We start from the raw sequence: 22,526 nt of genomic DNA, 5'->3' as shown, positions 1-22,526 counted from the left end.
GATAATCCCAATGCAGTAACTGACACTATGTTACCTTTGATGGCCTGTCCACTTCCAGTTCCCTATGCCCTAAAACCCAGAGGCAGACACACAAAACGCTCTGTATGGCTGCGAATATGCTCAGTCAGCACCATCATTGGCATGCTGTGTGGACAAGTGGAACTCCCTAGCAGGTATAACCTCCAGACTGTTTCTGGAAACGACGTAAGATCCCTATCACAGAACATAACAAGACAAACATACAGACAACTCAAAACCAAAATTATCAGTGACTCCTGTCCTGTCCTAGGTGCAAAGACAGAGGTGATTAAAGCAGGCCGATTGCTTTTAAGATACTTCCAACCATATGCACAGCTATTTTCAAAAGTGTTCTTTGCCCACGTGGATCGCACAGACTCCGAATTACTAAAAGGCTGAGAAACGTGCAGGTGCCGAGATTTGTCCCCCCACGGGGAACAAACTGGCAATTCTAGAAATAAAGACCCGCAGCCAATGCGGCGTCTTGGCCCGCGGGATTGGTGGCCTGGGCCTTGACGTGGTCTGGGCGGGCCCGGCGGTTTGCGACAGTGGCCACGGGTCCGGGTGTGTGGACAGGGATTGGGAAACGGCAGCACCGTGCCCAGCCTGTGCGCCCGCTCTCCGCCAGCGCGGGAGGTCTCTTCCTGTCTCACGCATCTCGCCAGCGTTCCCGAGCCTTGGCCTCCGAGTTCGGCGGGGTGTGGACCCGGGCCCGAGTCCCCTGCGCGACCAGGACTCCCCGGCGTGCGGGCGGCGGGGGACGCCGAGGTTCGGCCTGCAGGCGCGGAGCGTTTCCCGGGAGGGCAACCCACTGTGCAGAGCGGAGCCGGGATTCTCTCCTGCTCGCTCTGCCCAGGTCGCGGCTGCAGCCCAGCTCCCAGGAGAGCTGCGGAGGGCCCGGCCGGCCCTCGGGTAGATGCAACAAATGCGACGGGATCCAAGTTGCCTGGCGTGGCCACTGCTGCGACCCGAACCCGCAGCGCTGCGGAAGGGGTCTGCGGAGCGCTCGGCTCCACTCCGGCAACTTCCCTTCTCCCGCCACTCCGGAACTGAAGGAGTGGGAAAGTGGGAGGGCTTGGAGAGTGGCTTGTAATCCGTTCGTCCATTAAACTTTTTTTTTTTTTTTCTGAGCATGAAGGTATACGTGCTCACTGTAGAAAATCTGGAAATTATTGTGAAAAGAAATGGTGGTGTGCGTGTGTGTGTGTGTCACGGGATAGTGTTTTTCCGGGGGCGGTGGGTAACCGATTTGCTGTGCAAGATGCTGCCCCGGGGCGAGCAGCGCGCCGAGATTTAGGGAAGTGGGAGATGCCCGGGCGGGGGCGCCCCGCCAAGAGTCGGCCACGCGGTTTTTGTTTCCTTTCACTTCCGCGGCAGCTGCTCAGGATGAGGAGGAGAGCGGGGCTTGGGCGGAGCAGCCTCGTCCCCCGGGCCTGAGCGCCCACCTGCCGCCGCCAGCCGACTTCCCCGACCTGACCTGGGCGTTCCGGCTATGAGTGCTCCGTGAACACGCGTGTGGAGTCGTGGACCCGAGACTTCGGGAGGTAATGCTGGCCTGGTTTTGAGGTGCTTGGGGAGAGTGAAGGAACTAAAAAATGGAGGACTTTTCTACCAGGACCTACGGCACCAGTGGCCTGGACAACAGACCTCTGTTCGGAGAGACATCAGCCAAGGTAAGCGGGGACCGTGGCTCCAGGCCTGGGTGTGTGTCTGCCTGTCTGCCTGCCTGCCTGCCTGTCTCCCTTCCTTCCTCCAAGAGTCCTCACTGGGCCCTTCTGCGGCTCCTGAGGGGACTTGAAAGAAGAGCGAGCTGGTTGTTCAAACCTGCTTTCCTTCCCAAGGTGTTTGCCCTGCCACTCCTCTCCTTCTGTGGGACTAGGTTGGCCAGTAGCCTAGAAGGCTGAGTGGAGAAAAGTTCAGAAAGTTCTGGGCTGTAGGAGGCCCTTCAAGGGGAGTGCGGAAGCCCCTTTCAGGAGGAAATGTTGTTGTGACGTTTGCACAATCACGTCTTCAGCTGAATAGCAGACCTAAAGGGCCCTGGAGCCCGGCTTCAGGTGTGCGCCTAAGATTGCTGTGAGAAGGGGCTGAAGAGGTGCTTGTGGTTTGTGTTCATGGAGCTGTGTTTTCTGTTGAGGCGGTGAAGCAGCTAAGGAAGGGAAAAGGAAACGTGTGAAAGGAGGGTTATTTTGATGATGGAGCTCTATTTCAGGAAGTGGGTAAAGAATCTCTGGGTCCAAACAAGTTATATAGTACATTACACTAGGCTTTTAAAGGTATAACACCTTTTTAGAAAGCTTAAATGTGTGATGCCTTGGGCCAACAAGTGAAGAGAGCTACTTTTCCTGCCCTAAGCATTAACTTTCTGAGTAGTTCGGGCAAGTTTAGCCTGTTTTTCCACCTAAAAAGTGGTAGTGGTGATCTTTGTCATGTGACAGAGTGCTTTCAGTTTCTCAAAAAGTAGGGCATTTAAGAGCTCAGAGCTTCTTGGATTCCTCAGCTTTAGCAGGCACCCTCCAGCAAGAACAACAGGGCACTTGTATACCTGGCAGTCTGGGACATAGCCCTGAATCTGGAAACTTCCAGCCTGCCCCAAGACTTCTATTTTATTTTTAAAATTCCATATGGATTTTGCTTTCACTTCTCAAAGTGTTTGGATAAGAAAATGTTTTAAGATGAATCTCCAGGAAGATGCACCTTGTTTACCTTGTGTTTTTGCATAACCCCAGCCCACAGTGCACCTGGGTTGAGAATCTTGGCTCTAGTCCAGTAGATGTTCCTATTTCTGCAAACACTGAGCATAATATGCTAGACCCAGTCAGGTGGGGGAAATATGTCAGCAAATGTGATGCAGTGCTGTTAGTGTTATGACAGGGACATGTTGGGGTACAGAGTAGAGAGTGGTCACTTTTACTCAAGGAGCTTGGGGAAGAGCAAAGAGAATGGCTTCTCCATCCTGAGTCTCTGATAGCTTTGGGCTTTCTGAAATGAATGCCCTTATGTTATACGTAAGAATTCAGCTAGAAGGAGATTTGGGGCCTAGGTTGTGAAGACAGCTTACTGCTTGGAGGGGTGGGACCCGGGGCACTTGGCTGCCCAGCTGTCCTAATCCCTCACATGTTCAGTCTCTCCCCACACTCATTGGCACACAGATCAGAGTTCTAGGTAATCCAGACTTCTGGCCTCCTTTAACTTCATAGCCTCCAATATAAAGGTAGATGACTTGATAATGGACTTGTTGATTTATGTAGACACTTAGAAATATTGATGTTTTCTGAATAACTTAGACCAAAATGCCCAATAACTTTGTTTCTTATTGCTTATGATTCATTTGAAACCCATCTAAGAACTTTACTATTCCAAATATATCTGTTTATTATGTACTTGTTTAGTCCAAGGTTATATAGCCCCCGTGTTATGTAGGCAACTTTAGGACATTATGATAGTAGATCCAGCTGCTCAGAGAAAAAAGTGAAGAATAAAATATAATTTCAGATCTATCAGAATTGCTTCCTCTGGTTCCCTCCATGAGACTAACAGGATGACTGAATATAGAGAAACTCCACAGAGTGGAGAAAGGAGGAGATACCTGGTCTGAGGGTGGGAGAAAACAACAGGTTTTTGTTTTTAATAAATTGAGGAGCTAAATCTGGAGGGGGAGAGACATCTTAATTTCTGGTCTTTTATTGACAGCAAGCAGAGATCTTATTTGAGAGTCTGAGGTGGGCAGTACAGGAGTGTTGCCTCAATAATGAAAGGAAAGGACACATTACAGTGGAGGCTGTGGAGCCAGTCCCATGCAGGACAGTAATTGCTAAAGCAGGATGGATTAATGGGGACCCTGAGAAACCCATCTCTGGCCCCTGTGTGAGGGTGTTCCCAGTTCTCTTTATACTGCCAGGAAACTGGACACACAATAGCCACATTGCAGTGGAAACAATATTGGTGAGCTGCCACCTCTGAGGGGGAAATCCACTTCCTATCATAGTGTGACAAGTTTTTTGACCTTTTAGTAATCTTACTTGCTTTATAACAACTGACAATATATAGCCTTTCAATTTTATTTCTAGAAAGGACTTGAGCTTTAGGGCTATTGTCTAACTTTAAAGCAAAGACAACTGAAACTCAAAAAGTTATCGTGTGAAGAGTCTGGAGGAATGTTTGTGTTTCTTCAGTGCCAGGCAACATGCTAGCATTCAGCTTATCCTTGTTTGGTCATTGAATTTCTTTATAAGATGGCTATTATTGTTTCTATTTTATAATTACGGAAGCTGGATCTCGAAAAGTCTTACTTGTTCAGGGTCACACAACTAGTTCACTTATGGTAATGCTTCACCAAACTCCTTTTCATGAGTTACATGGTAGAGTGAATAGTAACTTGATTATACAGCCTATGCCACAGTGGTTCTAAAAGCAGTCTAGGTAGTCTAACATTGCCCTTTCACAGGAAATAGGAGGTAAAGTAATTTGCCCAAAATTCTGTAGTGAACGAAAGATCCTGGATTAGTATTGTAGAACAATAAATATATAACCCAGAGCAGCACCTTCATGAGTAAATCCCTGAAGGAACTTCTGTCTTTACCTGTACTTGATGCAGTAGTTGATGTCAGTTATTGAAACTCGGAAATTATTCAATCTTTAGCATGATATTTAGGAATGACTTTACAGATACAGTCATGGAACAAAAGGCAAAGAGAAACAGTTCTGTGTTGTTAACAATAAATATCTAAGGGATAATAGGAAAAAATGGAAAGCTTTGTAAGAAGTGTATCTTTCATTCCTTGATACCTTTTGGATTATATATTGCCAGCTGGGCTGTTTTATTAAGAATGCAATTCCTGGTCAGAATATCTAAATGCTTGCGTCACCTGTTCTCACAGACTCCCAAATTCTATGATGTAGTACACCTGTTTCAAATGAACAACAAGTGTGCCACAGATGCTAAGCTAATAAGATATATCTACGGTTTACAAGCTTGCCCTGTAGTTTAGCATTCTTTAAGGGAGTGCTATCCAACAGAAATATGTGAGCCACGTTTATGACTTAAAAATTTCTAATAGCCACATTTAAAAAAGTAAAAAGCAGATGAAATAATATTAAAAATGTATCTTATTTAATCCTTTATATCCAAAATATTATTTCCACATGTAATAAAAATTGAGATTTTTACATTCTTTTTTTCATACTAAGTCTTTGAAATCCAGTGTGTGTTGTACACTTACAGCCCATCTCAATTTGGACTAGCCACATTTCAAGCACTCAGTAAATGTATGTGGCTATTGCTACCGAATTAGCGAATTTCCGAAACACAACGGTGACTCATTATTTAAAGGAGGTTCCATAGTCATGTTTGTGAAACATTTTTCTTTAGGACTTCTTAGAACCTTTAATATACTGTTTTTCATTGTGACTATAGTTGGAGAGGGTGGGTAAGTAATGCTTTCTGAACTACTTTGGTAGTGCTGGGTCTTTTCAACCCTAGGTTCAATGCCTTACCCTCCTCTCAAGGACATTTATGAGACAAGATTCTACAGAACACCCTTTGTAGACTGGTATTCTAGGGATCTTCTTCCTCTGCTTCCCACTTCCCTATCCTCCCTAGTGTGAGTTTGAACATGGAAGGTTTCCTTATCTCCCCTGCCCTTTAAAAGTTTGCTTTAGGACAACACATAGTTTGAGCAGTCTTTGTAACTATAATGGAGAGATATCAAGAGATCTTGATTTGCTAGCTGGCCACAGAATCATCTGAAAACAGTTTCAGCTAATCTAGCCTGGCGACTCAAGGAGAGGAAGGGCAGAACTGTTCTCCCAGTGGGAGAAGGCAAGCCAGTATAAGTATACATAAAACTCAAAACACATTGCTGTCCAGTTGATTCCAACTCATTGTTACCTTAGAGGACAGTGTAGAACTGCCCCAGAGGGTTTCCAAGGCTGTAATCTTTATGGATGCAGACTGGCACATCTTTCTCCCGTAGAGCGGCTGGAGCAGCTGATGTGTTCGAACTGGTGACCCTTCAGTTAGCAGCCGAGCACTTAACACTGCGCCACCAGGACTACTCTCAGTGCACCATAACCAAAAAAAAAAAAAAACCAAACCCACTGCCATCGAGTCACTTCCGACTCATAGCAACCCTATAGGACAGAGTAGAACTGCCCCATAGAATTTCCAAGGAGCGCCTGGCAGATTCGAACTGCCGACCTCTTGGTTAGCAGTTGTAGCACTTAACCACTACGCCACCAGGGTTTCCCAGTGCACTGTAGCTAGTGCAAATGGGAAAAGGAGGCCACTACACTACACCAGCTTACTCTGTTGATTTTCAATGATCACAAAAATAAATGATTCCTCCCTTAAAAAGGGTGGTGACAATTATTGTCCCTTTATTTCTTCCTGGATGTGATATAACAAAAGTGAGTAACTTTGGGGGTAGGTGTATACACTGAACTCCCAGCAGATAACGTGGAGGGGGAACCTCTGTATAGGGGGCAAGTTAGTGGACCCTAGGGTTCAGGTCAACCAGCAAAAATTCCATATATTAAAGCATTCTTCCTTTATCCCTCCCTTCTCCCCCTACCCCACCAAAGCCAATAAGCAAAAATGGTGAAAAACAAGGTCTCTGTAAGGAATTTAAACTTGGAGCACTTGGCCTCTGCAAATGATAGTGTAAGATTACAGTGCTACTTCATGCCCATTTTTGGGCTTTTGCTGCTTAATTAAGAATAAAGCTGTAGTTAGGATTGTTGTGTCTGTGCCTGCTGCCCCCAGACCCCTGGCCTAGAGACGCAGAGTCTGTCTTACAAGGAGCGCAGGCTTCTAGTGTCTCTCCTCTTGACGGTGCTTTTCTGAGCAGAGCTCCTGTCTCCCTCAAAGGCAAGCTAGTCACCCAAGGGACTGGAAACTCCTCTCATCCAGCTGCCTGGCCAGTCTTAGTTACTGTTTCTTGTGCTGGTGAAGCAGTTCAGGACAAACAGATGCCAGGGTTGTTTTCTTTCCTGCTGTATTGTTTTCCCTCCTCCAACCAGAGCAGAATCTCTGGGGGTGGGGTGCAGGCATTGGTATTTTTAGAAGTCTGCTCAAGGAACGTTGATGCCACAGAACATTGAGACCTACCAGCCTTACACATGCTCTGTGTGTGTCCAGGCTGGCACTCTCCACTGACTTCTTTCCTTTAGCAGCCTCCCTGCCCCTCGCAAACTCTGTTCTCCTTTCTGAAGTGTCCTCTCTTCTGCAAGTATCTGACTTCTCCATCTAATTCCACCTTACAACTACCCTCACAACTCAGCCTGTAGTCATGCTTCCCTCCTGCAAACCCTGACCTCAGAGATGCCCCTCGGCACTTGCAGGCCCCTTGTGCTGTCAGGGCTTTGTACAGATCTTGCCTCCTTGGCTAGAGTATAAGACCCAAGGAACAGGAGCCAGTTTCCTCATTTCTTTTTTAGCACTAGGCACAATGCTTCACTCATCTCTTGATTTTATGTGTATTAAGTTTTAAGTGAAGTGAGAATTTAGCATCACCAGGAAGTAGCCTGCATTCTTAGGGGCATTCTGCACCACAGTAGGAAGCAGGGCTGGTGTTCTGAAACCTGAAGTGCTGGATACAAAAGACAGGAAGGGGTGCTTCAGGCTGTGATGCAAATAAAGCCATCACTCTCTCTCCTCTCCCCAGCAGGCTACAGCAAAGAGGCCAGTTGTAAATGGGTAATGTATCCTGCAAAAAACCAAAACCCAAACCCAATGCCATCGAGTCGATTCCAACTCATAGCAACCCTGTAGGACAGAGTAGAACTGCTTTATAGGGTTTACAAGGATAAAACACCTTAAACTGAGGCCCAGCCTCCCAGAAGCTGGTGGTTTACATAGTTTTCCTCTTTGTAGAGGTGATTTTTACAGGTCTGTAGTGATAGGCTGGGTATGCTGTATTGAATCTTTTTTTGTCTGTCCAAAGACCAGGTATAGGTATAAAAACCCATGGCATTGAGTCGATTCTGACTCATAGTGATTATATTTTCTGAGCTGCCATAGGGATATGTGGGTTGACAAACCTGAACGTCTCTATAGAAGCAATGGAATGTATTTGAAAATGGAGCTGTCCTGGAAATTGGATGTATGACCACCCAGGGCATGGGGCCAGCTCAGTTCCTACTTAGCTCTTAATTTCTCATTGACAAGACTTCCCATTAGACATGGCAAAAATAATGTTAATACCTTATTAGTTAACATTTACTGACCTTTTATTGAATGCCAGGTACTCAGTTCTAGGGCTTTAAAGGTATTATCTCCTAATCCTATGGCAACCTTGCATGTTAGACTCATCGTACAAATAGGGGAACTAAGGCTTAAAAAGCTAAGTGACTTACCTAAAGCCGCCACAAGGTGGGCATATGGCGGGAGAATAAATCTAAGTCAGGTTGGTCAGGCTTCTAAGCTCATGGTCTTTGCTTTGCGTTGTGCCTCCCATTCTGAAGCTTGGAGTGAGGGCACTTCTGTGGTACCAACTCTAGGGGACATTTTCCCCTTTAAACATGTTTAGTAGGTTTGTTTTCCACTGTAATGTGATTTCCACAAATAGTGCTTCAATAAAAATATGTATATATTTCAAGCATATGTATCAGTGAAAAGAATAGCGTAGGATGGGTGTACAAAAATATCCACAACTGAGAAATGTGAAATAAGGGAAGACTTAAAAATGTCTGTAAATACACTTTCTCGATAAAAATGAGGAAAAAACTGGTGTTCAGAGCCACATGTAGCAATGAGGGAGAGTTCAGAGTGGGAGAGTTATGAGGGTAGGTGTGTCTACATTCTCATAAATCTCTTCTCACACATCCTGTATTCTTGGAACCATTTCAAAGTCCACTGTTTTCTTTGGGAAGTCTCAGAACGGTAGTACCTGTGGTCAGAGTTCACTGTACCGTCATAGTAGCCAGTGAGGCAAAACATCCCCTTCATGCTCCACCCATGTAGATGCTTTCCCTGTGGTGGTTTGTGGTGACAGTGTGAGGGGCAGCTCTGCTTATGCAAAACCATGCATCCCTGGGGAAACCTCCCACATTTCATGTCCTCTCACCATGTTTATTCTTAGAAGACTGCCCCTTAGGCTCTGACTGGACCAGTTCCAGAGCTTTCAGGACATGAAGTTTTCCATTGTGATTTGGAAGAAGAGAAGGAAAGCTGTTTCTGAGACTCAATCTTTTATTTATGGTATAAAAAATAGGAACCATTAATTGTGAAATGCAAAACTTTGGAGGCAAAATTGTAAGCGGTGTGGCTCAAGGGTCTGAATCACTCAGTTCAGGAAAACAGTTGTAGGAAGGAAGCTCGTGTCCTTTGGACATTTAATACATGCAGAATATATTGCCCTTCTCTGTGCATGAGAGAAGATAATCACTGCTTCCAGTGATCTGAAGACCTTGTGAGGTGGAGAGGATGAGTACTGAATATAAATGGGATGGAGACCTAACAATCAAAGTGCTAGAGGAAGGGAGTAGTAATTCTTCTGGAGGCATCAAGTCAGATGACTTTCAAGCCTTGGACTGTGGAGCAAGAGTAAGATTTTTGACCAAGGAGGAGGTGACAGCCCCAAACAGGGGCTCAGCTTGAGTAAAAGGAGTAGTAGCAGGAAGGTACAGGAAATGGTGAGAGAACTGGGAGTGCTCCATTGTGACTGGACACTAGAACTTGAGAGGATCAGGCAGAGGAGAGGCTGGGCCTGACGAAGAGTCTTGCAGTGCTGTACTGAGTTTGATTTTCTTCCATAGGCTGCAGGTTGTTAAATGTACATGCAGGCATTTTTTCATTCAATTATTAAGTGCATACTACATTCCAGGAAACGTGCTATGGGTTGGAAGTAACTATTGTGAGTTAGGCAAATAGCGAAGATAGAAAGGCATTAAATCCTTGTTCCTCTCTCCTTTGTCTACTAAGCTTCAGTCACCCTGGCCTCCTTTTTGTTATTCCAGGTCACCAAGCTCATTCCTACCTTAGGGCCTTTATACTTGCTGTACTCGCTTATCTGCAGTATCCTTCTTCCACATACTTGTATGTCTCATTCCTTTTTTCTTATAAAGGTCCCTGCTCAAATGTCACATCCTCAGAGAGAATTCCTTGACCTCCCTTTTTAAAATAGCTCCCCCATCTCTACACTGGTCATTCTTCATCTACTCTGTTTTTAGTTTCTTCCTAACACTTAATGTGTAGAAAAAAATGGAGAATGAGTGCCTAAGATCAAATGGGAAGCAGGGTGGATGGGACATTCTTCTGATGTTTGGAAGGACTTGAAATTTTTGGTCCAGAGATGGACTCCATGAGGGAGAGACTCAACATAGAGGTGACAAAGGAGATAACTGAGCAAGGGAATAGGTGCAGGACTGGCAAAGGAGCAGGCCACATTTCGGTTTTCTTCATGCTGGAAGGGATGAAGACAGGTGAGAAGGAGCTTTCCTTTTTTCGTTGGTGTCTTTTTTTTTTTTTTGGTAAGGATGTCTGCTGCTGGTAAAGGTTTCAAGAGTGGAATTTGGAGCCTGAGGAGAGGTGGAAGTTTTGACTACTTTCCGCAGAGAGACTCAAAATGAAAACCATCGTGATGGGCCAGCTGAGGATAAAAAACACAAATTTGAACCCAGTTAGCTTATTCTTTCACCTAACATTTGAATATCTAATATGTGTGGGCACTGTGGTGGTGCCTTTGTACAATTTGAAGAAGGTATCTCCACTCTGGGTAGTGGCAGCTCCCACAGGCACACATCATGACTTCGTCGTACTTTGTCGGAATTAGAGAAAGGTGTTTCTTCCTCTGGGTGGACACAGCCCTGTGCCAAGGTACACAGCTTGGAGAGTGCAGCATTGGGCTGGATTTCAGCCATACTGCCATAAGCAATGGTTCAGAATACAACCATGAACATACCCTCCTAGACCTTACAGTCTAGAGGAGACAGATGAGTAAACTGGTGTTTACAGTTAGGACAGGTTAATGGCTTCACAGGCTTTAAATAAAAGCCTAGCTCTGAAGCATAGAAGTGGTTGGTGGGGGTGGAGTGACTCCAGATGAGGCCTTCACAGTATCAAGAGCAGATGAACTCATCCACCAGTCTTGGGTGCACTGCTGAAACTGCCAACCATATAGTCAGAGATTGGAGTGCTTTGGTGTAACAGATAGGGAAGGTTCCAGTCAATGGACATGGGTGAAGACCAGATCCAGGGGCAGCAAGGGGGGAAAGGGTGGAGGGCTAGAGGATTCTGACTGGAAGCTTGAGATTACTGACAGGTTAGGCTCCAGATGAGTGATAAGAGTAACTCCTATTGGTGAGAGGCACTCTAAGGAAAATGCTCTTGGCCACCATTGTTTTATGATTCTGTCATTTAACCAGCATTTATAGACCACTGACAGTGTACACTTTATGGACGGAAAATAACTATGCTAACTTACCCACCCTTAAGTAACTGTCAGTCCTAGTGGAGGAGATAGACAGTGTGCTTTATTGTGATGTTGTAAGTGTAAAGGGTTCCTGGATGGTGCACATGGTTTGCACTTGATTACTAATCAAAAGATTGTCGGTTCAAATCCTCCCCCCCCCCCCCCCCGGCGAGGCACTGCAGAAGAAAGGCTTGGTGATCTGCTTCTGTAAAAGACTGCAGCCGAGAAAATGTTATGGAGCATAGTTCTGCTCTCATGCATGGGGTCACCATGATTTGAAATTGACTCGACAGCAACAAGTTTGTGTGTCTATGTGTGTTTAAATGTAAAGCCTGGATGGTGTGATCTGGAAGCCCTGAGACAGGAACAAGCCTCTTGAGGGAAAACATGTCTGGAAAGGATTCACAGTGGAGATGATGTTCGAGTTGAATTCTTAAGAATAAGTAGTCAGATTGACAGGGCATTTCAGCCACCCCACCTGATAAATGTTCTGCCCACATCTCACTTTTTAAGAACTATGACTTCACATTATGTCTTTAGCTTTTCTTATGGGCCAGTGTATGAAATATCAATAATTTCTGTGTCTCTGTATTTGGATAGACCCATGCAACAAATTCTTAAGCCAGGAAAAATTTGCTTCTTCTAATGACGCTATGAGTTGGAATCGACTCGACGGCAGTGGGTTTTTAATGATGCAGTGTGCTTACTTTTATTATTGATAACATTTTTAAAGCCCGTTTTACTTCCCTCTTCGCCTGCCAGGATTCTTTGTACTAAAATTTGAGCTTAAATCAGAAACGTTTCTTTTAGCCCACTTTTTTTCCTGTAAATTCTTTTATACCTTCTTTCCATCCTCCATCTTTCCTAGAAATTTTGCCTTGGTTTTATTGGTCCCCGATGGACTTGGATTTCACTACGGTAGCACAAGCCCTTCAAATCCATCTTGGAAGTAGGCAAAGCATAAGTTGCTGTGAGAAATGAAGGGTGAACACATATGTCACTGTTGGCATTCCAAACTGTTGAGAATCAGGATGTTTCCTAGGGCTACCATGAAAAATTCCAGTTGGGTGGGTTACTTAAAACAACAGAAGTTTATTCTTTCACAGTTGAGTAGGGTAGAAGTCCAAAAGCAAGGTGTTGGCAGTGTCATGCTCTCTCTGAAGGTTCTAAGGGAAGAATCCTTCCTTGTCTCTTGTAGCTTCTGATGGTCCCGGGTTTCTTGGCTTAAGGCAGCATAACTAATCTCTGCCTCCATCTTCACATGGCTGTCTTCCCTCTGTGTCTCTTTTTATAAGGCCAGCCCTACTCCAGTATGACCTCATATTAACAAATTACATCTACAAACACTTTTTCCAAATAAGGTCACACTCACAGGTGCCAGGGTTAGGACTTCAACGTATCTTTTTGGGGGACACAATTCAACCCACAACACAGGCTATTTCCAGGTAGCTGAGGACAAATGACTGGCTTTGGGTTATCTCAGATGTTACTGCCAGTTTCCTCCCAGAGTCATCATTACTATCAGAGCATTTGAAATGAGTTCGTAGTTACCTGTCTTAAATTGAGATGCTAATGACTGACCAAGCAAGATTGGTGGCTTCTTGCTTTTTGACTACAGGGGAATAGGCCTTCTAGCTGGCTAAGTGCGGTCTGAAGCTGATGACCTAAAACCATGAATCATGAGAAGTGGAAGGGACCAGATATCATTTAGCCAGTCCTCTCATTTGATAGACCCAGATGGGTGAAGGGATCCTTTTGAGGTCCCACAGCTAGCCAATAGCAGAACTGAGATGAGAACTTCTTGGTCTCCTGACTAAGTTCAGCATCCATGGGTATTCGGCTGATGCGTAGGCTTTTTGAAGTACTCATTAGGTTTGTATTTTGCAGAGAGCATTGTATAGGAGACTTCTGCTATTTACCTGGCTGTGTAACTTTTTTTTTTTTTATAACCTTAGGCAAATCATTGTCTCAGTGAATTTAGGAATGCATTTGTAAAATGGAGGTAATATGTTCTTCACTTGCCTCACAGGGTTATCTTCTGCCATCCCAGGTAGAAACTATTTGCATATATGTTCATCTATTTCTCTTTTTCGCCTTTCAAAGATGTGACTCCTTTGGGCTAAGGCTAGTCTCTCCACTGGCGTGTTGCATTCCAGCTCTTCTTTCCTCCCAGCTGGAATGCATCGTGCAAGTGGAGAGAAACTTGTTCAACTATCAACTTTCTTGATTCACCCCATTTCTTTTTTGTAACAGCTATGCTTTTTCTCTTGCCTGGGTCTCCGTAGAGTTCCCTCTTCGTGAACCACTTTTCCTTTCCTTCTTGCTCATCTGCTAGTCCCCCCGTCAGGTTTTGACTTCCTCTGGTAATCTCTCCCCAACTGCTCAAGATACCTAACTTCCTTTCTTCTTAGTGCCCTGCTGAGCTTTGGATAGTAAACTTCTGGAGGATAGAGATGGTTTGTACTCATAGTTTTATTTGCATCTGGAAGATAGTCTTCAACTTTTGAATGAATAAATGACTCAGTAGGTATATGTGGAAGCCTTCACAAAGATACACTGTGTGTATATTTTTATCTGTGTACTTGAATTGTTTCTATACCTGTTGTTGAGTATTTGTCTTGGGGAGGTATCTTAGTCATCCAGTGTTGCTGTAACAGAAATACCACAAGTGGATGGCTTTAACAAAGAGAAATTTATTTCCTCACAGTGAAGTAGTCTAAAAGTCCGAATTCAAGGAGTCAGCTCCAGGAGAAGGCTTTCTCTGTTGGCTCTGGAGGAAGGTCCTTGTCTTCAATCTTCCCCTGGTTGAGGAGCTTCTCAGGCGCAGGGACCCTTGGTCCAAAGGACGAGCTCTGCTCCTGGTGCTCCTTTCTTAGTGGTATGAGGTCCCTAACTCTGCTTGCTTCCCTTTCATTCTCTCTCTCGAGAGATAAAAGGTGGTGCAGGGCACACCCCAGGGAAACTCCCTTTACCTTGGATCAGGGAGGTGACCTGAGTAAGTGTGGTGTTAACAATCCCACCCTAATCCTCTCAACATAAAATTACAATCACAAAACGGAGGACAACCACGCAATACTGGGAAATCATGGCCTAACCAAGTTGATACACACATTTTGGGGGGGACATAATTCAATCCATTACAGGGGGGATATCCTTAAGCCCAGCTTGACTTTCTGCAGATGAGGATTAAGACTGATTCTGATCCTGTCACGCTTCCTTGGGGAGTGAAAATGAGCTACAGTACAAGGTTTAAAGTTCTGGCAGGGGAGGACAATTTTGGTAGGTGGAAATAGGGTAATAATAATCAAAAAAGCTGGGGAGGCACAGCTAGCTTCTATGAGAAATTAAATAACTGATTTAATAGAGACCAGTTGTAGAAGTGGAAATAACCTGAGTTTCGGTTCATTCCATGAACAGCAAAGTTTAAATGCTACATTTTCTTTTCTCCATGTACTCTAGCTCTGATTTGGAGCACATTAACCCCATCACTGTCTTTTGAAAACCCTGTCCTAGCTATTTAACTATTCTGTTATCTTTTTATCTTTGAAGACTAGAAGCTGAGGAACAGGACATTCTTTATGCTAATATCCCTAGAGTAATCTCTGGGCCTAGAAATTTCTATGATTTGAACTCATCTCTGAAATGGTTTAGACTCTGAACTTCAGAACAGTGCCTCTCAAATTTAAATGTGCACATGGATCACTTGGGGGTCTTGCTAAAATGCAGATTATCATCCAGTAGGTTTGGGGCAAGACCTAGGACTGTTTCTAACAAGCTCTCAGGTGATGCCAATGCTTCTGGTCTGTAGACCACACTTTGAGTAGCAAAATTATAGCATTAGAAGTGGAAAGTCTTCCAGAGTTAACTCTGCTGTGTCCTTGGCCTGGAATCCTTTGATTGCTTTGATTAGCAGAAGGCCTGAAGCCAAAGCTTTAGCTCAAAGAAAGAAGAAACACTGAGAAACATTTCGACCATATCCTAAATAGTTGATCTAACCTTGAGAGCTCCAGAGTGGATGACTGAATTATAACCTAATAGAATAACTGATATTCATGAAGATGACTTGGAATTCTGTTCAGTGAACTGTGTTAAGAAGGGAGGCAAGGAAGTATTCACTAAAGTTGAAACATATTTTCATCAAAATGCTTCAACAGTGATGCTTACATAAGGAAGTTCAGCAATGTAGAAAAATCACTTGAGGAAATCTTCGTTCCTGAAAGACACACTTACTGTAGTACTTTGCTAACTTGGCTTTGTGAGGTGGTATCTGCCCATTTGACAGACATCTTTATCTAGACCACCAGCAGCAGCATTCTAGGTTGTTCTTACAGTGAGGGGTATAAATGGAATCTGCTCTAGTGGGGAAAGCAGGCCTGGCATTTTGACTCCTGTCTCTGTCACTTACTGTTGAGATCTTGGGGAAGTTCTCAGTTTCCCTGAGCCTGTGAAACAGTCGTAATACCATCTTCATCCCACAATTTGTTAGAAGATAAATTGTGTGAAAGCTCTTTGCATACTCTCCCTCCATCATTACTATTTTTTCCACTGCTTTGATCCTGGTGGGCAACTTCTGTGCTGTTTGGAGATAGTTTACCTGTCAACTGAACATGCTCATTTGCTTCTATTGACGTGAGGGCTGTTGTGAGATATCCAAATCCCTGGACTTAAGAGATGGGAGCCGATACTTGCTGACTTCTCTCAATAGACCAGGGAAGAGAAGGTTGGCTTAGCTGAACTTTTTACAAGGCAGAAAACATTGGGGATTCCGTAACAACAAAAAACCCCAAACCTATTGCCATCCAGTTGATTCTGACTCATAGTGACCCAGTAGGACAGAATAGAGCTTGCTCCATAGGGTTTCCAAGGCTGTAATCTTTACAGAACCAGACTGTCACATCTTTATCCCATGGAGCTGCTGGTGAGCTTGGAAGCTGAGTGCTGAACCACTGCACCACCAGAGCTCCAAGGGGCTCCCAGTTTAGCTGTATACACATACTATATTTTTTAAAAAATGGTCTCACCATACACCATATTTATGCGGGGTTGGGAATAAGTTGATAGTGATAGGTGGTGTGTCCTTGGGTCTTTTCTCCTACAAATGGTCTTAACTTCAGATTCTTGTGTGTTATGTAGGCTTCTCTAGCCCAGGTAGTGGTAAGGCCTGAGTCCTCTAAATTTATTAAGAGTGTGGCTGAAATAGTTCTTTTGACCTAGATAACCTTTGAGAATTGCACTGGCCTTTGTCACGGAAAACCCTGGTGGCATAGCGGTTAAGTGCTACAGCTGCCAAAGGGTCGGGAGTTAGAATCTGCCAGGCGCTCCTTGAAAACCCTATGGGGGCAGTTCTACTCTGTCCTGTAGGGTAGCCATGAGTCGAAATCGACTCGACGGCAACTGGTTTGTTTTGTCTGGAGAGTTGTGGCTAATCCTTGGTTAAATCAGCCAGACTTGATACAATACTGGGCTTTCCTTCACTCTTCCCTCTCAGCTCTGCCTATTCTTTGGATTCTTATCCTTAAAAGTGGACACTTTGCAAATGAGGGCTCAGTTGTTGCTCTCTGCTTGTTCTGTGTGCTTCCTGAGGTTTGGTTTATTGGCATCTCCCATTTCATATCCTGCTGTTCTCTGCCCAGATGTTACCAAAACAGTCTTTCAAGACTCCTGATTCATTAAAGACTTAGTTTTGACTTCCCAGAAATGGACTGCTTGCTATTCTCATTGGCACTAGTGTTTACTAACCAGGTCTTAAACCCCTCACCACCTCATTCTGTAAACTCTATAAATAACTTCTACCAACCTATTGGAGCCCCTGGTGGCACAGTGGTTAAGAGCTTGGTTGCTAACCAAAAGGTCGGCAGTTCAAATCCACTAGCTGCTTCTTGGAAATCTTGTGGGGCTGTTCTACTCTGTCACATAGGGTCACTATGAGTTGGAATCGACTCAACAGCAACAGGTTTGGTTGTTTTTTTTTTTTTTTGTATTAACCTACTATATAAACTTTTTAGTCTATCTCTGAAACTACACCTAACCAGTGAGCTGAATTTGGGAATCCTGGGTTTCAAACAGTTATTGTTTCTAACTTGCTGTATGGTTTTAGGCAAACAATTTAACCATGCCAGGCCTACCTGCATTTACCTTAACTTGGAAAACTGGGATTGGATTAGATCAGAAGTTTGAAAAACCATTCTGTGGAATTGGTTGGAATGGAGATAGGGGTGACAAGAAAACTTGATGGGTAGGACTCCTGGCTCCCTGTGCAATCAAATTATTCTACTTGTTTATTGGGCTTTTGCTATTAAATAGGTTGGAAAACCACTGGACTTGGTCATTGAGGTCGCGTTCAGCCTTGGCATTCTATGATCCCTTCTGGCCGTAGGATCTACTTTTAGATTACATTAGACAAGGAAACCTAGGCTGTATCACACGTTAATACGTCCAAAATCCTCAGTGCTCCACTTCATCTAGTCTGGTTCCTGATACCTTCCACCAAGGCTCTGGTGTGGCTCATCCCAGCCCTTATCCCCTGCTCATACTTTTCCCAGTGGCACGTTATTTGTAAAGCTCCCTGCCCCTTTCAAATCTTACCCAGTCTTTAAGACTCTAGTATAAACGTCCTGTCTCTTCAGTACACCTTCCTCAGTTGCCCCTCTGCCTTCTCAAAGTGCCTTTACCACTCAGGGCTCAGTATGCTTTTGCTCTGTCTGACACTTGTATGCATCAGGTTCACAATATTGGCTTCTTCACTCTCAATCACCCCAAAGCCCAGTATTGTACTGCTGTGAAAGTACCATGGGTACAAGTCATATCGCTCAAAAATTTTTTTTCTTTCAGGACCGAATCATCAATTTAGTTGTTGGCAGCTTAACATCCTTATTGATTCTAGTAAGTATCTTTATCTTGTGCTTCCCTCAACTCTTAGCGAAAGTTTGGAAAACTTCAGTACTGTGGCTCAAGTAAAGTAAAAAAAACAAACAGAACTAAAACCAAACTTAAAAGGGACCAGCAATGAACATGTGAAGTGTTCTACAGTTAAAGCAATGCTCCCATCAACAAAACTGCAATTGGCGTAGCTAATTTAATCCTCACCTCCATCCCTCAGTCGAATAAATAAAATGGTACAAATCAAACAACTTGGTTTTCAGATGACTGACTTGGCCACATTTGCTTGCCTAGTAAATCTGTAAAAATGTCAGTGATTACCAGCAACTCCCTTCTGTCACAATCCATTTCCTGCTTCCAGCCTTTCTCATTTCTGCTAATGTCTTAATTTTGTTCCTAAAGAACATTATCCATCCTTTGGCCAAGTTTTAAAAGGTTATGGTTAAGTGTGTAGTAATTTTTCATCCTGAATAATACAGATAAAATAACAAAACTGTATTTCCTGTCATCTGAGAATCACACTTCTGTGGCACATTTTCATTAACTTTGTTAAGAGAATTTTGATAAAGCTTGTTTCCATGTTTTTTTTTTTTTTAAATAAAAAAGAATGGATATAATTCTTTTATCTGTGATAGAAATAGAGAACTAATAGGGTATTAAAAACCCATCTTTCAGTAGTACACATGATGTCACATAAAATCAACTTTGGTTATAGTGATTTTTAGTAGTACTCAAAGTAACAAAGTAAGTAGAACTTTTTCTGGTATAATCATTAATCCTGGGGAAGAGGTAAATGATCTCTAATCCTTGTTAGTGAAGAGGTTATTTTGAGATTTGCTAGTTTTACTGCTGTATGACGTTTTGTCTCCTTTTACAAATGAAGGAAAGTACTAAAAGAAATATTCTTAAGGCTTTACGTAATTTCTCTTCACACAGGTAACGTTGATCAGTGCTTTTGTTTTCCCTCAACTACCTCCAAAACCATTGAATATATTTTTTGCTGTCTGCATCTCTTTGAGTAGTATTACTGCCTGCATACTGGTGAGTACTATTTAACTAAATATAGTATCCTGAGGGGTTAAAGTTGACTGTGCTTATAAGGACAGATTCCCAGCCCTGGTCTACAAAAAGGAAGTTGTCTCTATCTCCCCCTAAACCCATTACTGGAGTCACAGCAACCCTATAGGACAGAGAAAAACCGCCCCATAGGGTTTCCAAGGGGTGCTGGTTAGATTCAAACTGCCAATCTTTTGCCCTGATGGCAAAAAAAGTTAAAAGACTTTAGGTGACTAAAGATTTGATATAATTTAAATTTAATTCCACCTCATTCAAGGACTATATATATACAGGGCCCAGTAGACCTTGGGAAACGCAGATATGCTCTTAGGAGAAGAGAGAGCACTTTGGATGTATTTCTAATAATTATAAAATTATTTTAGTCTCTGTGCTTATCTCCCAAGATGGAGGTAATTAACACCAAATCTCCTTGGAAGCCTAAAGCTACAGTTGTATCCATCTCACAAGAACGTTCAATTTTACCACGGAGAGGCCCTTCTTTTATGCTAAAGAATAATTAAAGAATAATGGTGGATTCTGTTGGGTATTTGCCAAGTGCTCATCCATTAGTTGGGTGTTTCATTTCCCTTGAGGGAGAGGCAGAATCAAAACAGTAAACCCTTAAAAACAGTTTTGATTTACCAATGAATTTGCTTATCTAAATTAAAATTAAACTAGAAGACGTATCTACCTGTTTTAATTCACTGATCTGCTAAACTCCTGTAATCTGAGGAAAAAGCTGGCCCATCCATCCCACTTTGGAACAAAGCTAGAGGACAGAGATGCTTTCCTCCTCTTATCCTCCCACCCATAGCCTAGAGTGACTAATAATGAGCTAGATTCCTGTATGCATTATATAAGCCCTGTTTTGTATTGGCACTCTGAATCAATTATATGAATTTAAAAATCATCCTCCCTTCTAGTACCCTAAAGAGTTATACCTTTTACTTATATTATTTGAAATATATCCAGAAGATACATATTCCTGGGAGGAATTTGTCCCTGCCATGATTGGTGGACAGATATTCTACAGGTTTGAATATAAAACAAAACTGGAAAACCCGGGAGTAAGGATAATCTTGGATGTGAAAACTCACTGGTACTATTTAAATGATAATAAAAATTAAATTATGGCCATTTTAGACTCAAGAATGTAAGTTAATATTAAGACTGTCTAATTTAGGGGAAAAAGTATATACTGACAGAACTGGTCACAATGGAAAAAGGGTTGCATTTAAAATTATTTAATTCTTCTTCTTTTAGATCTACTGGTATCGGCAAGGAGACTTAGAACCGAAATTTAGAAATCTAATCTACTATATCTTATTTTCTATTATCATGTTATGTATATGTGCAAACCTGTACTTCCATGATGTGGGAAAGTGAGGCTGCCAAGAAGAAAAATACTTACCAGAACTCTTCAAAACTGTATATGAGGACTGTGAATAGAGCTGGATAAAGTATGCTGCAGAATCTCCTGTAGGAGGAGTCTGATACATGATTTTCATGTTAATTGTAAATCTAAATTCCCTCTTGCAGGGGAGACATATCATAGATCACTTTGCTTTTTCTTTAAGAAGCTTTAACATTCCAACAACTCAAAGTTCAAATAGCACAAGTAATTTTCACCTTTGAAATTAAATTTTTTATAATGTAATTGCATGGCGAAAAGGCTATGTAACAAAATCTTGCATTTTAAGACAAATATTTTTATTTCTGTTAAACGGAATATACAATTATTGTTCCCTATGCAACCAACTTTCGCTTGTAACTACAATTTAATATCACGTTAACAAAACACAGACGGTGAAAAGACAACTTTGATTGTGAAGATCTAATTACAATAATAAATAAAATAATTTATACAAGGTTTTTTGTGACTTTTCTATAGAGGCTAAACCTTCTCCAGTATAGGAATGACTCTTGATTTGTTTCCTTTTATTGTAGAAAATTTTGTTCTGTTTTGTTTCAAATTGCATTGCTTGAGAAGGAGAAGTTTACGCTGTACCCCACCAGCTAATACACTAAATGAATGGAAAACTCTAATGTCCCCCTCAACTTTTCTTGGTAATTTATACAGCAAAACATGTAACAAACAATCATGGTATCAAGGGCAGGCAACATTACCACCTTCCTAATTTAGTTTAATTTTACTTCAAAGTGCTAACTTGGTAAACTGATGACAGTGGTGGGCGGGGGGGGGGGATTTGAAAGTTCTGCTTAGCTTCTGGTGTGGTTTGTTACTACTCTCATCTATATTCCCTTTAAAAGTAACTTAAAAAAACCTGTAGTGACTTTTCTTAACCTTTTTAATGCTTTCCTCTTCACCCTGCCTAAATCAGCTCCCACTGCCAGCAATGGGTAAACCCAAAGTAACTGCCACAAAGTCACCTCCTAGGTCTCTCTGTATTCTCGTCAAGTCTCAAACTAATGATTCCTAATCTTTTTTAAGAAGGCCACTGATAAGCTCTAGACCATGTTGATGTGACTTCCCTGGAATATAACCAGGCCTACTTTATTAAGACTGGATAGAGAGCCATATCTAATCTTTAGAGATGACGACTCCTGCTTTTAAACCAGAGTGGTTAAGCTTTGGTGCTTTTAAAATTTTCGCAGTAGTAGCTGAAGTGAATGAAGTTCCCCACTGACAAATTAACACTAAACATACAGATCTATGCAGTTAAAGCCCCCACACTCCAAAACTACAGTTATAAACTGGGCTTCAGATGTTATACTTAAAGGAGGTAAAAAGTCATAGCAGCAACAATGTGCATGGTTTAAGCACTACAGTTATTTAAAAGCCAGAGGAATGGTAAATTAAGCCTCTTGGGAGTTGCTCCTAGATTGGAGATGTTACAATCAACAGTGTGGCTTCTTTGCTTAAACTACCCTGTTTCTAAGAATCACCTAATGACAGTTTACCAAGTCTTCAACATCCTTTGAGTCTTCTGAAACAGGACTGCACAAAGATGATCCAATGATATTTGACTCTTCTCGATGATGCTGGAGTATGGGATCTGTAGTAAGTTAAGGTACAAGTTAGTCTTAAATGTATGTATGCATTCTCTATTCTATTTCAAGAATTTAGATTAAACACTCTTCTACTAATGTACCTTCATTGTTGGATCAAGAAAGACTAGAACAACTGAATTAAATGTCTGACTG

General features: G+C 42.7%; 2 protein-coding genes across 13 annotated transcripts in view; one reads left to right on the top strand and one right to left on the bottom strand.

Moving 5' to 3' along the window:
• Nucleotides 1–1,402: 1,402 nt before the first annotated feature.
• On the top strand, nucleotides 1,403–21,173 carry TMEM243 (transmembrane protein 243). The gene is made up of 4 exons (XM_023544461.2): nucleotides 1,403–1,691; nucleotides 18,258–18,308; nucleotides 19,242–19,346; nucleotides 20,625–21,173. Exons 1-4 carry the CDS (start codon nucleotides 1,614–1,616, stop codon nucleotides 20,745–20,747), a joined length of 357 nt encoding a protein of 118 aa, XP_023400229.1. The 5' UTR covers nucleotides 1,403–1,613; the 3' UTR covers nucleotides 20,748–21,173.
• Nucleotides 13,863–22,526, bottom strand: part of DMTF1 (cyclin D binding myb like transcription factor 1) — a 58,317-nt gene continuing 49,653 nt past the window's right edge. For all 12 annotated transcript variants that reach the window (XM_003407171.4, XM_023544464.2, XM_010587298.3 and 9 more), the window contains one exon: nucleotides 13,863–22,378. In XM_003407171.4, the coding sequence (XP_003407219.1) occupies nucleotides 22,269–22,378 (110 nt within the window). In that variant the 3' untranslated portion in view covers nucleotides 13,863–22,268. The remainder of the gene's footprint in view (nucleotides 22,379–22,526) is intronic.

Source organism: Loxodonta africana, chromosome 8 (genome assembly GCF_030014295.1).
Source record: "Loxodonta africana isolate mLoxAfr1 chromosome 8, mLoxAfr1.hap2, whole genome shotgun sequence".
Classification (NCBI taxonomy): domain Eukaryota; kingdom Metazoa; phylum Chordata; class Mammalia; order Proboscidea; family Elephantidae; genus Loxodonta; species Loxodonta africana.
The sequence above is the reverse complement of the archived record's forward strand: the minus strand, read 5'-3'. Positions and strand labels throughout refer to the sequence as shown.

Bases quoted from the DNA above. Each gene is read 5' to 3' on its own strand.
- TMEM243 (XM_023544461.2), top strand. From the start codon at position 1,614: ATGGAGGACTTTTCTACCAGGACCTACGGCACCAGTGGCCTGGACAAC. The intron at 18,309-19,241 runs GTAAGTATCTTT...CTCTTCACACAG, and splicing joins TAACATCCTTATTGATTCTA to GTAACGTTGATCAGTGCTTT. The intron at 19,347-20,624 runs GTGAGTACTATT...TTCTTCTTTTAG, and splicing joins GTATTACTGCCTGCATACTG to ATCTACTGGTATCGGCAAGG.